The sequence below is a fragment of the Anser cygnoides genome, chromosome 2, assembly GCF_040182565.1.
Source record: "Anser cygnoides isolate HZ-2024a breed goose chromosome 2, Taihu_goose_T2T_genome, whole genome shotgun sequence".
NCBI lineage: Eukaryota > Metazoa > Chordata > Aves > Anseriformes > Anatidae > Anser > Anser cygnoides.
In genome coordinates, this window is record NC_089874.1 from 149,692,817 (window position 1) to 149,706,216 (window position 13,400).

The 13,400-nt window shown below is 41.4% G+C and overlaps 1 protein-coding gene across 1 annotated transcript; it reads left to right on the forward strand.

Moving 5' to 3' along the window:
- Nucleotides 1-247: 247 nt before the first annotated feature.
- MAL2 (mal, T cell differentiation protein 2) lies at nucleotides 248-12,380 on the forward strand. Its single transcript, XM_066990692.1, has 4 exons — nucleotides 248-689; nucleotides 2,807-2,977; nucleotides 7,984-8,142; nucleotides 10,483-12,380. The coding sequence occupies exons 1-4, from the start codon at nucleotides 555-557 to the stop codon at nucleotides 10,552-10,554; spliced, it is 537 nt and encodes a 178-aa protein (XP_066846793.1). The 5' UTR covers nucleotides 248-554; the 3' UTR covers nucleotides 10,555-12,380.
- Nucleotides 12,381-13,400: the final 1,020 nt, after the last annotated feature.

The window sequence follows — 13,400 nt, forward strand, 5'->3', positions numbered from 1 at the left end:
GAAAAGCAGATGCACGTGATTGCTTTCAGTATTCTGAACAGGTAAACCAAATAGGCTCCTTAGGGAAAAAAAAATATGCAGCCTCCTAATTCCTAAGCCTCAAATATCCACAACCAGAAGGTAAATCACCACCTTCTGCAGATCGGCATGAGGAAACAGCCACGTAAACGCGGCTGGAACTGACTCAGGACTCCTGAACGGGCGGTTTTGCAATCCGGAGCAAACACCCAGCGCGGTGCCCTGCAAGCAGGAGGCCCCCAGCCCGGCCTGAGAGGCTCCTGAGGAACCTGCTCCTGCTTTTCACGGCTCCTGTTGCGGGCTTTTGGCCGGGAGAAGAGTCCCGGGAGGGGACACCGGGGCAGCTCCTCCGGCCCCGGGGCGGGGTGGGGAAGGAGGGAGGCGGCCGGGGCGGTGCGTACGGGCTCGCCCGCACCTGCTCCCTCCTCCTCCTCCTCCTCTTCCTCCTCCTCTCCTTCCTCCTCCTCCTCCTCGCCCACCTGGCCGCGGCTCAGCCGTCCCCGCTCGGCGGCACCACCACCACCACCAGCAGCACCATGTTGCCCAGGGGAGCCTCGTCCATGCCGCCTCCTCCCAACCCCGCCGCCTACTTCCCGCCCCCCCGGGTCACTCTGCCCTCGGGGCTGGAGATCCTGCGCACCTACTCGGGAGCCTTCATCTTCCTGGAGATCGTGAGTTTTTTTTTGGGGGGGGGGGAACACCGTAGTCTTCCTCCTCTCGCCTCCCCCCCCCCCCCGCCGTCGCCCCTCACCTGCCATTTTGTGAGCGGGCTGAGGGCGGCGGGCTGTGGCAGCCGCCGGCAGGGAAGGAGGGAGGGAAGGAGGGAAGGGGAGGTACCGCCGCTCCTACCCCAGCCCAAAAAGGGGGGAAAACGGCTCCGTACCCCTGGGGAAGGGCAGCAGGGACCGGGACCCCCCTCCCCGGCCCGCCCCACCTCGCCTCGGGCACCCCCGGTCCGGCCCGGCCATGTGAGGAGCTGACCCCCCAGCCCCGTCCTGATGGGTGGCAGGGGGAGCTCAAGCTGCTGAGAACCCAAAAATCTCTCTGAAAAGTTACGCTGGTTGTGCTACAGGTCCTGTGCAAACTCCTGCAAGTGTGCTTAATTTGTGTGTGCGTAAGGCCGTGCTGATTTATGTGGGACTGAGGTCCTTCGAGCTCAGTCTCTGCGCAACTGTGGCACTACTTAGTGTGCACGGGGGGGAGAAATCTTGGCAGAACTGATTTTATTAAGAGTTGTTTTTTTTTTTAACTTGGCGTCCCAGTCCGTGTGTCTGTGAGCTAGGTGCCACCCTGCAAGCTGTACAGCGGCACCTGAGGAAGGAGCTGGGCACCAAGTCCTGGCGCTGAATCAGGGCCTGAGCCAGTGGGCACAAAAGGTTAAGTAGGTTGGCTAACCTGGCAGGCATTTGCCATGCGAGCTGAAGGGGACAGCTGTAGTATTGGGGACATTGCACAACCCTGGGTGCTGAGATTAGCAATCTCTGCAGTAGATTTTTTTTTTTTCTCTTTTCATTGTTTTTTGTTTCTATTTTTAAAGAATCCTACAAGATTCCACATTCAAAATACTGAAAACATTTCATGTGTATCTGCTTTTTATTTAGCAGACGCTTTCTGCTATCCCTTCTGCTTCCTCACTGCCCATTGCTGTCTGGTCAATAAGTAACAGACTTGCACCTGCAGCCTTGTGAAACTAGAGAAAGCGGTTTGTCACACAGCAGCAAAAAAAAAGGAACCCTAAAGAACAACTTGAAGGCTAATACCGAAACCCTTGGGAGTTTTGAACTGAGACTGCCAGTGTGTCTTTACATGCATGGTGCAGCAACGTAACACGAGAGAGGACCCAACTAATTTTCTAACCAATTATAACTAATTTTATAGCAGGCAGCTTTTGAAAGGGATCGCTCTTCCAACCTTGATTCTCAAGGAAGTTACCTGAATCTGAAAATGTAGCCTCTGACTTTGTAGTTTTAAATCTGTAGGATTTAAATAAGAAAGTGGTAGCTTGCTTTGAAATTAATTGTAGCTATCCGACAGTGGAAGTAAAAGCTCCATCAGTCCCTTATGGCACAGTATCCCCACTACTCATTCGCTCAGATCTGTATACTGAAAAAAAATTGGTGATGCTGTGTTCTTTCTCTGGTTACAATAACTTCTGGAAAATGTACGTTTCTCTAGTTACTGCAACATAATTTATAACTATAATTCTATAATTAATTTATAATTCTATAATCTAGTTTTCTCTTTCACTTTATTACTTATTGTGCACTTTTTCAGCATTTTATTACAAATACATTAATAAAGATGTGGTTTCATCTTCTTTATGTATCTCATCTGTTTAGGACTACCAAACTAAACAGTATGAGATTGAATCCAAATTTGATGTGCATCCTCATCAAGCTATCTTCAGTGTATGCGTGTATACATTATATACATACACACATAGTTGTGTATATATATGTGTGTGTGTGTGTGGAATATTTTCACACTTCTTCTTTCCCTATAAATGACAGTAAGAGTAACATTTTCAGCAGCAACAGAGAAGTCACCTGAGCATGTAAATCCCATTGCCAAGACTGTTTTAAGAGGGGCTTCGTTTAACCTCCACTTAGTGCCTATCATTTCTCAGAACAACTCTTGTACTCTTTGAGAACTTTTGAAGTGTTTCCTCTGTTTTCCTGAAAGTAGTCAGAGGGCTTGTTGATGTGTGATACAAAGTGCTAATTCTGAGTTAGAAGGGACTGAATGAAAGTTCTCTGTCAGTTCATCATCTGCATTCCTTTCCTTGCAGCTGTTTGGAACAATAGTCTGGATTTTGGTAGCATCTACAAAAGTTCCACTGCCGCTGCTGCAGGGATGGGTAATGTTCGTAGCGGTGACTGCGTGGTTCCTCTCCATCGTGTTCCTGTGTGTGTTCCTCTTCGGTTATGCAAATAGAATTGCCGTCAACTGGAACCAGACAGTAAGATTTTTTTTTATTATTTATTTATATATATATTTAAAGGATTATGTTTATTTTATAAATCGAAAATGATTTTGTGAGAAGTAGTTATCCTAAGTCTTAATGCCTGGGCTTCTGTTTAACAGGAAGTTTCTCAGAAAAGGAGTTCAAAACTGGAAGAGGGCAGAGTAGGGCCACAAGGATGACAGGGGAAATACAAGACCTCTTTTATGATGAAAGCTGAAAGAACCTGTCTTTTGAAACAGATTGAAGCAGCGTACTTGTCCTCTATAAGCACATAAAAAGCCTGAGCAGCAGGAAAAGAGCTAGTTTAATAAGTCATGACAACAAATTGGTTTAAATGGTCAGAAATAATTATGGACTAGAAATTAGAAAATATTTTTGGACTACTAGAGAAGTGAGTAATGGGAGGTAAAAAGATGTATGTAATATTGTAAAGGAAACGATACGTATTTTGAATGCATTGTGTGATGCGGTTGTCTGAAATGGCACCAGACTAAAGCACCCAAGAAGTCTCCTCCACTTCCTAAGAAAGTCTTCAGCTGACTTGGGGGTCAGTTCCAGAACAGCATTGACAACTGGCTGTTAGATCTTAGGCAGTCAAAGTCAGCATAAGCCTCAGCAGCTTACCGTCTTCTGAGGATAAGTTTATCTTCCTTATGGGAAATCTGGGGAAACTACAGACCTCATTATGTTCTCTTCAGCTTTTGTCTAGTGTGAAGACAAGACTTAATTCCTGCTGTAATGGAGCATTATGGCTTGTGCCAATAGTTTTCACAGACTGTACCTTCCTATTAAAAAAAGGGAAGCTGTTGGTTCTGGTTTTTACCAGCAACGTGGATATATGAGGTTATTGACTGCTAATTTATGTGCTCCTTTGTTGTCATAAACTGGTTTTTACTTTGAGGTTTTTAGTGCTCAAGTAGTTGAGCACAAGGTGGTATTACTCTCTCTAATAGTGCTGGGAGTGAATAATAACAGGTGGCAAAACTGTCATCAGAGTGAGAATTATCAAAAATAAAAGTCTTCTGAAAGGATCAAAACTTCTGAAATATTAAAGCATGTCTGTTTTTAACTGCTGATCACCTTTTCCTTCCTCCTGTGTGCCTTAGTTCTCTTACTGACACTTTTTTGATGATAGCTGTGTTTGTGTTCTTCACTATCAGTATATTTGTTTGTCTGTTCAAGTTATTGACAGACAGTCCTTTGAAACAAACGCTCTTTAAAGCAAAGTCATAGAGCTTTGTTAAGTTTGAGGCTCCAACAGCATCCAAGTCCATCAGTGGTAACAAACTGAATTCTATTAAAACAAACAATTCTATTAAAACAAACTGGGTTCTATTAAAGCAAATACACATACGTACAGTCTTGGCTTTCCAGCACAATACAGGCAGTAATTAAGCTAATAATGAGTTACAATTAGAGAGTGGTACAGGGATTTACGCTGTGACATCCTCACAAGTTATGACGCAACAAAACCCTTGAGCATGTGCATAACTGAAGTAAATTAATAGTGTCCTGGGTTTCATTGAAACTATTTGCCAATTTACAATCATTAATCCATTTAAGGGTTGCTGCGTAAGGGCAGAGTCTTTTATAGATTGCAAATGCTCATCTTAAAACAATCTTTTACCTTGCACATTGGCTGCCTGCCGTTGGTAGTGCTTGGTTGTACTATTAATTTTCTCCCCTTGTATTTGATAAATCAGTGAGAAACTTTCCGTGCCGGGAAATGCTAGATGAGCTGTATAAAAGCCATGCCCATGGGACTCTAACTTACTCCAAAAAGCTATCGTAACTAAGTCAATATCTTAAATAAATGCAGTGTGAATCCTTTTATCTCTAGCACGGTGGCATAAATCCAGCCTCTTCCAGTCTTCAACAGAAATAACAGTAGATGTATCATTTGACCACTATCGTTAGGCACACAAATGTTCTGTGACTTGTTGGCACTAAACTCTTTAGTAGCACTTCACAAGGATTTTTACCTTCTGTTTCAAATAAATAATTACTAGAAATACTAAAACTGTTTTTTAATGTTACACAATACAGAGGTATACGTGTTCGTTTTAGGTTGGCACATTTATATAAATACAAGTTTTTGGTACTTCAGAAATTAAATTTGTAATAGAACTCAGACATTACAGGTCATAAAATTAGGAAAAATAGGAAGAGTCATGGCTTGTTTATGTGAGAGTATAGATGCATCCTTTATAGATTCATGAACAAATGTGGTTTCAGACTCTGGAAAGCTAAGTGTAAATATGAAAAATAGATTGAGATTCTGACAGACCTGCATTTATTAATGCCATATGACATAAGTAGCTCCACTGAGCTCATACAGATATTTAGAAAATAAAATGCTACTCGGTGAAAAGTTGGGAACAAAAAAAGGACCTTAATACATCACTGTATTAGACCAGATGGTATGACAAATGCATTTCTTTATGACCTGACTCACAACACACTTGTTTACAAAATTAGATGTGAGCTAACATATCACGCAGATCTGGTCCTGTTTTACATATCCCTTGTGTGAGGCTTCAGTGATTATACAAGGGTTAAGGCAGTGGAGAGTTAGGCACCATGCTAACAATTATTAAAAACAAAGCTGACCACCTTCCCTAATAACATCTTGGCTTTTTCGGTCATAGAAACCCTAACCATATGAATGTGAAACCTTTCTGATGCTACGTGGCTTCACTGTAATTGCTGCCAGGAGAAGGAAATTAGAGGCTTCAGCAGGAGGATGGAGGAAATGAAAGAGTTTGTCTTGTGAAAATACCTCTCCTGCATGCATTCAGCACCATCTTCCTCATGGAGCTATTTGTGCTCCTTCCAGTATTTAGTAGCCCCAAAATACTGGATGTCCTTGATTATCTATGGATTTATGAGCACCATTTGAGTTGCTGAACTCCAGTGGTATGAAATTTGTATGTCGGGTCATGGTGAGGTCTGGGGTTTGTCACGGAGGGAGCGCACACCTGCATGCAGTCTGTCTGTAGAAGTTGTAGGTCTGTCTGCCAGCTCAGTTGAGCAGGGGAAACCAAACCAGTAAGTTTCTGGTGGAGAGAAGTGCCTCCCCAGTTGCAGCACAGCACTACAGGTTCTCCAGTGCTCCATCACTCTCATGTACAAGCAGCTGCTGGTCCCTGCATTTTTTACTATGAGGTACAGATGTTGGGGGAGAGCAGGAGACTGAGAGAATGTGTCTCCTGTCCAAACCTTGATTTCTGGCAAGCCCAGGACATGACAGCCATCCAGCTAGGTTGTAAAGCCGCTCTCAGCCCTCTTTTCTTCTCTTACTTCTGTGGATGTCAGTGGCGTTTCCTGGTGGTGCTCCTAAAGAAGTAATAGTATAAAAAATAAATAAATGAATAAAGCAGCCAAGATAGAAGACCTGAAGTTGGGAATTACTGCAGCTGTTTTTGCCAAAACTTGTATTCTCAGTAATAAGCAGTCATTAAGAAAAGCAGTATTGTCTATGACCTAGCCTCAAATGATTCTTAATTAAGATAAAATTATTTCCTGGTCAAAGTGGAATTGCAAAGTGTTAGTAGCCGCTTAGATCATAACTTGCCAAAACTGACTGGAGTGTAAGTACTGGAGTAGCTATACCTGCTATCAAATATGAAACAACCAATTAATTTGGAAAGGAATTCTTTTAATAATAACAATAAAATAAAATCTAACACCTATGAAGAAACAATTCTCTAATCTGGGAAATGTTTTCTAAGCAGGGAAATGCAGAGCATTCCTGCCTTGCTGTCAGATAGCGACTAGCTAAGGGTAATGCACGATAAATTCTGTGCGTATGAATGCTGTCTGCTGTTGTGATGAGCCCCACGGGATGCTTCCTCCTGGGTGCTCGCTCTTCGCATACCGGTAGTCCATTGCACTCACGTCAATGACAAGTCCACAATGAATTTGTTTGTACTTGAGATAGACTGTGTATCATGGTTTTCATCAAAAAAGCATACCCATGCTTGTGTGTAATATATGAAATTATGCAGACCTGCATGTGTATGCCCACACAGCAGGTGGTGTATGGACTCAGGAACTGAGTGCAGTGCACATACATGCTTTGCAGACTCAACAACAGAGGGAGATGCTGGAAGAATACTTTAGATGTCTTCAAACTGTACTGGAACGTCTGGGATCTTGCTGCATGGAACACTCTGAGGCACAAGCCACAGAAAGATTTAGGCACCAAACCTGCTTTTTTTGTGTACACCAGTCATAGAATCCAGAAATGCTGGATGTCTGAACCTTGTCCTTTGCTAGTAATAACTACAGAGCAGCGAATTGCCTAGAGAAGAGCAGGAGAGAGACATATATAAAGCAAATCCTAGCTCTTGTTAAGTCCCAGGCATTTTATTCAGCAGGATCACAAAGTACCTCCACATTACTCTATTTTGTGTAGAGCCAAAACAGAGAGAGTTGAGGAAGTGCCTCAGTACTTGGACTTTGTACCACGAAGTAAACTTCAGCTGTGTCAAGGTTGGCATGTTTCTGGGCACTTACAGAAGCAACATTTAAGCATGAAAAGGGAGCTTTTGGAGTTGAGGTTGTAGCTGAGAGGGGATTCAGGGGACTGCAAGTTTGTACTGTCCTGCTTCAGTTGTGATAAAGTCAGCCTCTATGTCCCTTCTTTTTGATCTGAGCTTTATGAATGGAGAGTTCTGTAAGCTCCAATTGCTTTAAAGTGATCTAAAAGGTCAGCACACGTACATAAGATGAGCACATGCCTCTTAATTTGAAAGAACATGGAGGTTGGGGAGAGGGAGGGTTGTCTTATTACTAATTATGTTAGTAAGTTGTTTGTAATTGCAAGCAGTTGTGAAAACATGTACTGTTTAAGCTCTCAGATGGATTTAGCATTGCTCACGTACAGTTATTGTTATCAGTGCTTGTTTCAGGTTTCAGTGTTGGCTTTCACTTGCACTGAGACTAGAAGAACTAGGTGCATGTTGCAGCACAGACTCAATCTGTTCTTTGCTTTTCAGGACTTTCTTTTCCATGGGGCTACTTTTGTCTTTTATTTTGGAGCTTTTCTGCTGCAAGCAGCAACCACATCTCTGCATCACTTCCCCCGCAGATTCAATTCCACCACACACGAGAAGATTCTAGCTGATCATGAATATAACATAAGCATAGCAGCCTCGGTATGTATTTCATTAACTTGTATCTGGGGACAGAAGTCTGCTGTAAGTCCTTGTAGCCAACTACTCAAAACGGGAGAAGTGATTGTCTTTGAAAGCAGCAAATATTTTCACAGTGGCATGCAAAAAATATCGCAGTAAGCCGTTACTCAAAGCTAATGTGATAGATGCTCGGAGGGTACTTTTCACAATAGTATTTGAAATATATTATCACTACAGCTTATAATTTTAGATGAGATATTTTGTAAAAGCAATGCTGGTTATTGGAATAGGAGAAAAAAACTGAGCCTTCGTCAAAGCATCAGGTGTGAATTCCAAGCCTGCGCTCAGACTTGTAATTGCTTGGGATTTTTGGTACTGTTTAGGTAGTCCTGAACATGCCATGGGGAAAATCTTGGACTAGCTCTTTGTGCAGCTCTAGATATGCCTGACTTCAAAGAAATATACAAAAGTTAGCTACAAGGGCCATGCTGTTACCTATGACAAGGGTTAGAGTGTTTTTATTGATAGCCTAATCTCAGACTTCCTTTTTATCACTGCAATTACATCATCGCTGAATCCCTGTATCTGGTGATGTGGGTGTGTATAGCTGAGTCAGGAAATACACCGGGCGTTACCTTTCTCCCTGGCTGCACTCTTGAATGGCAAGTAGAGGTGTGGAACTGGACTAAAACTACTGAGCTTTTTTTCTCTTTTTAACCTCCAAGAGCATCTCACATACCTCAGGGAACACTATGTATTTGTTAACCTTCTAAAACACTCTGTGGGTATCTGTTGTCTTCAGAACTGGATAACCACAAATTTTACACTGTAAACACCTTCAGCTTATCTTAGGATAAAAACAGATGAGCCTAAGGTGTAAAGTTTACATTCTCTCTGAAGGAAAATAAAGGAAAAACCCTTTGCTTCGGCAAGGGGTGGAGTGGGTGTGTCAGTCTCCAAGTCCTAAGTGCCTTGCCATTACCCTCTTGCCAGTAACACACTCCAGCACATTTAATGGTACACAGACAGAACTGGTATCTCATAGCTGTGTCCAAACTGAGAGAGCACTTTCTATTAAATATCTCAAATTCTACACTTCCGTGTAGCTCTTCAGTCCTTGTTTTAGTATGTTCAGATCCTACTTAATAAAAGGTAAAATATTTTTCTTCAGTCAACTGTCATCTTCTTAGACAATAGAATACCGAGGACTCCAAGAAGCTCTTTACCACTTCCATAGTATTTTTAAGAATAATTCAGTTCTTCATGACCCTCAAATCCCTGCCAAGATAGGGAGAAGGACATTCTTTTGTAACTCACCTCAGTGATTTTTAATTAAGATATGCTGGGAAATGGCAAATCAGATACTGTAGTCTTTAGCTTTGTTGTGTTTTTTATTTTTTTCCAAAAAGTATCTAATTAGAAAGTCAGGGCATACAGAGAAAAGAAAATTGTGACCCTTTGAAACACTTCATTAAAACAATCGTATGATCTACATGAGGAAAAAAAAAGAGATAAAGCCTTGTTGACATTTTGTCTTTTAAAATTACTTCTTAGATGTGTATACTGCGATTAGAAATGTATCTGTTCCTTTTATGAGTGATGGTTCTAGGATGTAGCATCTCTTCAAAACTTGATTTATCACATTAACACTTGTATGGCAAGCAAGGTTGTTATCACATGATTGAATCTGTATGTTCTAGGAGAGCGACCGTCATCAGCACTGGACAATATGAGAAACTATCTTTTTCAACAATTCAATGTCTAACTTTTTTCTTCTGTTTTATATTATATAATTGAGTTTGCCATGGTATGGCCTTCAGTTTCTATCTGTTCGATTTAGTTCTTGAGCAGCAGCAGATTCCTGGCATTTCTTAGGAATCTCTTCTAGTGTCTGGTTATCTGGTTAAGGAGGCCAGATTTGAATCAATCTCTGTATTTCTGCAAGTAAAGAACTCTGCTCTTTAGAAGTTTGTCTCCTTAATTGTTTGCTGGTAAAGGCATGCACTTGGAGGCCTTCTAATCAAACACTAAAAACTTCCAAAACTGAAATATAAGATGTAAGTACGCACAATTATTTTGTACCATAACCTCTGAACATGTTCTGTTTAGATCCTAGTTCAAAATATCTTCTGCAGCTAGCAACTAAGTTAAAAGCAGTAACATGGGTTTAAAACAGAGAAGTTCGTGAGTAAACTTGAGAGGATCCCAGACCTGTCTTTACCATAAGAATTTTGCATGGGGGAGATACCTTTTGAATCATTTGTGTTGCTGTATTCTTTTGGAATAGAAAAAAAAAAGTAGATCAATATAATGTGTCGTTCACTTTTTTTTTTTTTTTCTTTTTTCCCCCTACTCCTCTAGATTTTTGCCTTTGCAACAGCTGTTTGTTATGGTTGCAGCACAGCCATGGCATTAAGGAGATGGAAGCTATAGCGGTTGAAGAGACTTTAACGCCTGAGTGTTCCACTTCAGATCAAATTAAATACTACTTGTCTGTTTTACTGTAATGTAATTCCGAAAAAGACTTTTTTTTTGCTTAAAATCTGTTTTCAAGTGCTGAAATGCAAATAACCCCTAATCAGGATTTCCTTAACAGAAGACGTGTTTCTGTCTCTTCCTTTTTTAGTTTTAACTTTTGTTGGGGCCTAGAAACATTATTCACTGAATAGTATTATAGAGTTCAGGGATAAACAGATGTCATGAGCAGACAGCAGAATTTTAGTGCTAAACCAGAAGAGCAGGAAGAAAGCTGAAGCTAAACAGACATGTTACCTGCACAGGCAGCTAAAAAGCTCCCCCCTTGTTAAGTCCTGGGACTGGGCTTTCAGTGCTTTGCAGCATTACAGTGCGCTCCACACAGGTGGGCCTTGAGGCCCCTGGTGGAGTCATTGGTCCTGTGTGTGCTGCTCCTTGCATAATCAGAGCCCAAGCTGACTTTGCGGTATCAGCTTAGTATAAATTATTAACTTTGTACAGAGGAAATATTTTAAATATCCACGCAGTGCAATCTTTTGATATTATTTTACAACCATATTCAGCTATGGTGATCAGATCCTCTAAAGCTTATTGTGTTCTTTTGTAGATGGAAACTGTCTGGGACTGCCAGACAGTAGTTCATTAGTTTTAGGCATTTAGCTCAATCAGATCTATTTATACTGCAAAACAAACAGTGCATTTGTGTTGTGTGTATATAGGTGATATAATTTTGTTTAACAGGAATATTTGCACTGTTTTACTTTGTTGAAGTACAGCTGTGGTTTTGTTACTTCAAGTGCTGCATTTGTTACTTATTATGTGAGTCAACTTCATTTGAATGGAATGTTACCAAATGGTGCATGTTGTCTGACCTCAATTCTTGCAGTGCGCTGTTTGTTACATCTTAAACCTGCGGTGTTGTAAAGGTGTTTTTATTTGGAGAGATGCCTATGTAACATCTTGCTGAAAGCAGTGGAATGCAAAGCAGTCCGCCCATGAGGGAGTTTGCTTTTGGCAGGAATGAAGTTTAATTGAGCCTCCTTTGAATATCCCAGTTGAATAATGACATGCAATATTATAAATACAAAGTTAACGAAACGATAGCGTTGCACTCTGTTCCTTAACACTCATCCTGTTTGGCAGATGGCAAACTTTTTTTTTTTTATAATGCTAGTAAATATTTTTTTTTGCTCTTGTGAACAGTGCCAAATTGATAATGTGGGAACGTAAAGGTTCCCTGTCATTCAAGAACAACTTGCTCACTGCATCTTGCCAGTGCACCTTACAATTCTGCGGAGACCAGCGGTGGTTGGGTAAGGGAGGACAGGACTTCCCTCATTCCGGGCCTACTCATTCTCCTTGAGCCAGCAAGAGTATCTGCTCTGAAGGTTACTTTGCCAGACTTGTCAGGAACAAGGATCTCTGAGAGCCAGCCACCATCAGTGGAGCCTGTCAGTCCCTGCTGACCCAGGATAGAGATTTTATCGGTGACACGGCAGTGAGCGGCCGCCCTTCCAACTACTGGGACCACGTCCTGAATTATTGCAATGGGATGGTTTTGTATATCTTTTCTGAAAATTTTATCTTCCAAGGATTTTATACTCTGCCTGATTTTTTTTTTCTAATCCTCTACTTGCATTAAAATGTGTTTTGTGAATGTTTTATCTAGAGCCATATACTTTTAAAACACTTCATATTGTATAAATACATTTACACTGGAGTATATGGATGAAAATGTTTAACGGACTTATGCTAAGCAGCATTAAAGTTACTTGATGTGTCTATGGCAGCAGTCTGGTTATTAATCCTGTTTCTAAAGTCTTGTTATTAGTTCTCTGTTTGGAAAGTATCAAAAAAACTACTTTGCAGCTCAGACGTGGTGCTAGACGTACAAAATTAAGGCTAAGATTTCTTGAGAAGGCACGACTACGTTGGTATTAGTTTTGTATAGTGGTTTGCCATGTGGTACAGCATGAATGTCAGTGAGGAGAAGAGCAACATCAGCTACAACAACACTGTAAATGGACGCTGCGCTTTGGTGTGGTTACTCCGTCACCCTGGAACCTAGACGTGCACGGCACACTGCAGACAGTGCACAGCTACAGCACCTGCAGCCAGCTGGGACGATGGGGGAAAGATCTTAACTTTTTGCCTATTTAAACGTACAGAGGATGAAACGCACATATGGTGTCAATTAAAAAGTTGTCCAAGGTTAGCTGGCCTTTGTACTTGACGTCCGAGTTCAAACCTGAGGTGTAAAGATGATGACTAGTGGGTGCTGTTTAAATGTCTTACTCTACTTGTAGAAGCAACCCAGGTAGCAGAGTGCAGTTAGCATAGCATGGAAACTTTATTTGCATAGTGAGGAAAGGCGAAACTTTCCCTCTTAACTATCAAAGACAAACAAAGGGCAGTGAAGAGATAAAGGTAAAAACTCCAGTAATGAAAAGGTGGCTTTTGTAGCTGAAAAGGATTGAAAGGACAGAAACGTCTTGTTAGTATGTAAGGAGTTTTACTGGTCTTTGAGGAATATCTAAGGAAGGACATACCGAAAAAGGAACAAGGAAGCCATTGCATTCCTTCTTTCTTTCTTTAAAAAAAAAGAAGCCAGTAATTAATTTTGTATTTCTTTTTACAAAGGCGGGTGTGACTCACAAATGTGTGCATGCTGGGATGTCTGTATGCAAATACTGATAGGGGATTAGCACGAACCTTGTGATGGTTATTACAGGTGATATATGCAAGCTGGTTCTAATACGTCTCACTCTTTTCTCCTAAATTAAATGTACAAAAATGTCCCCAAG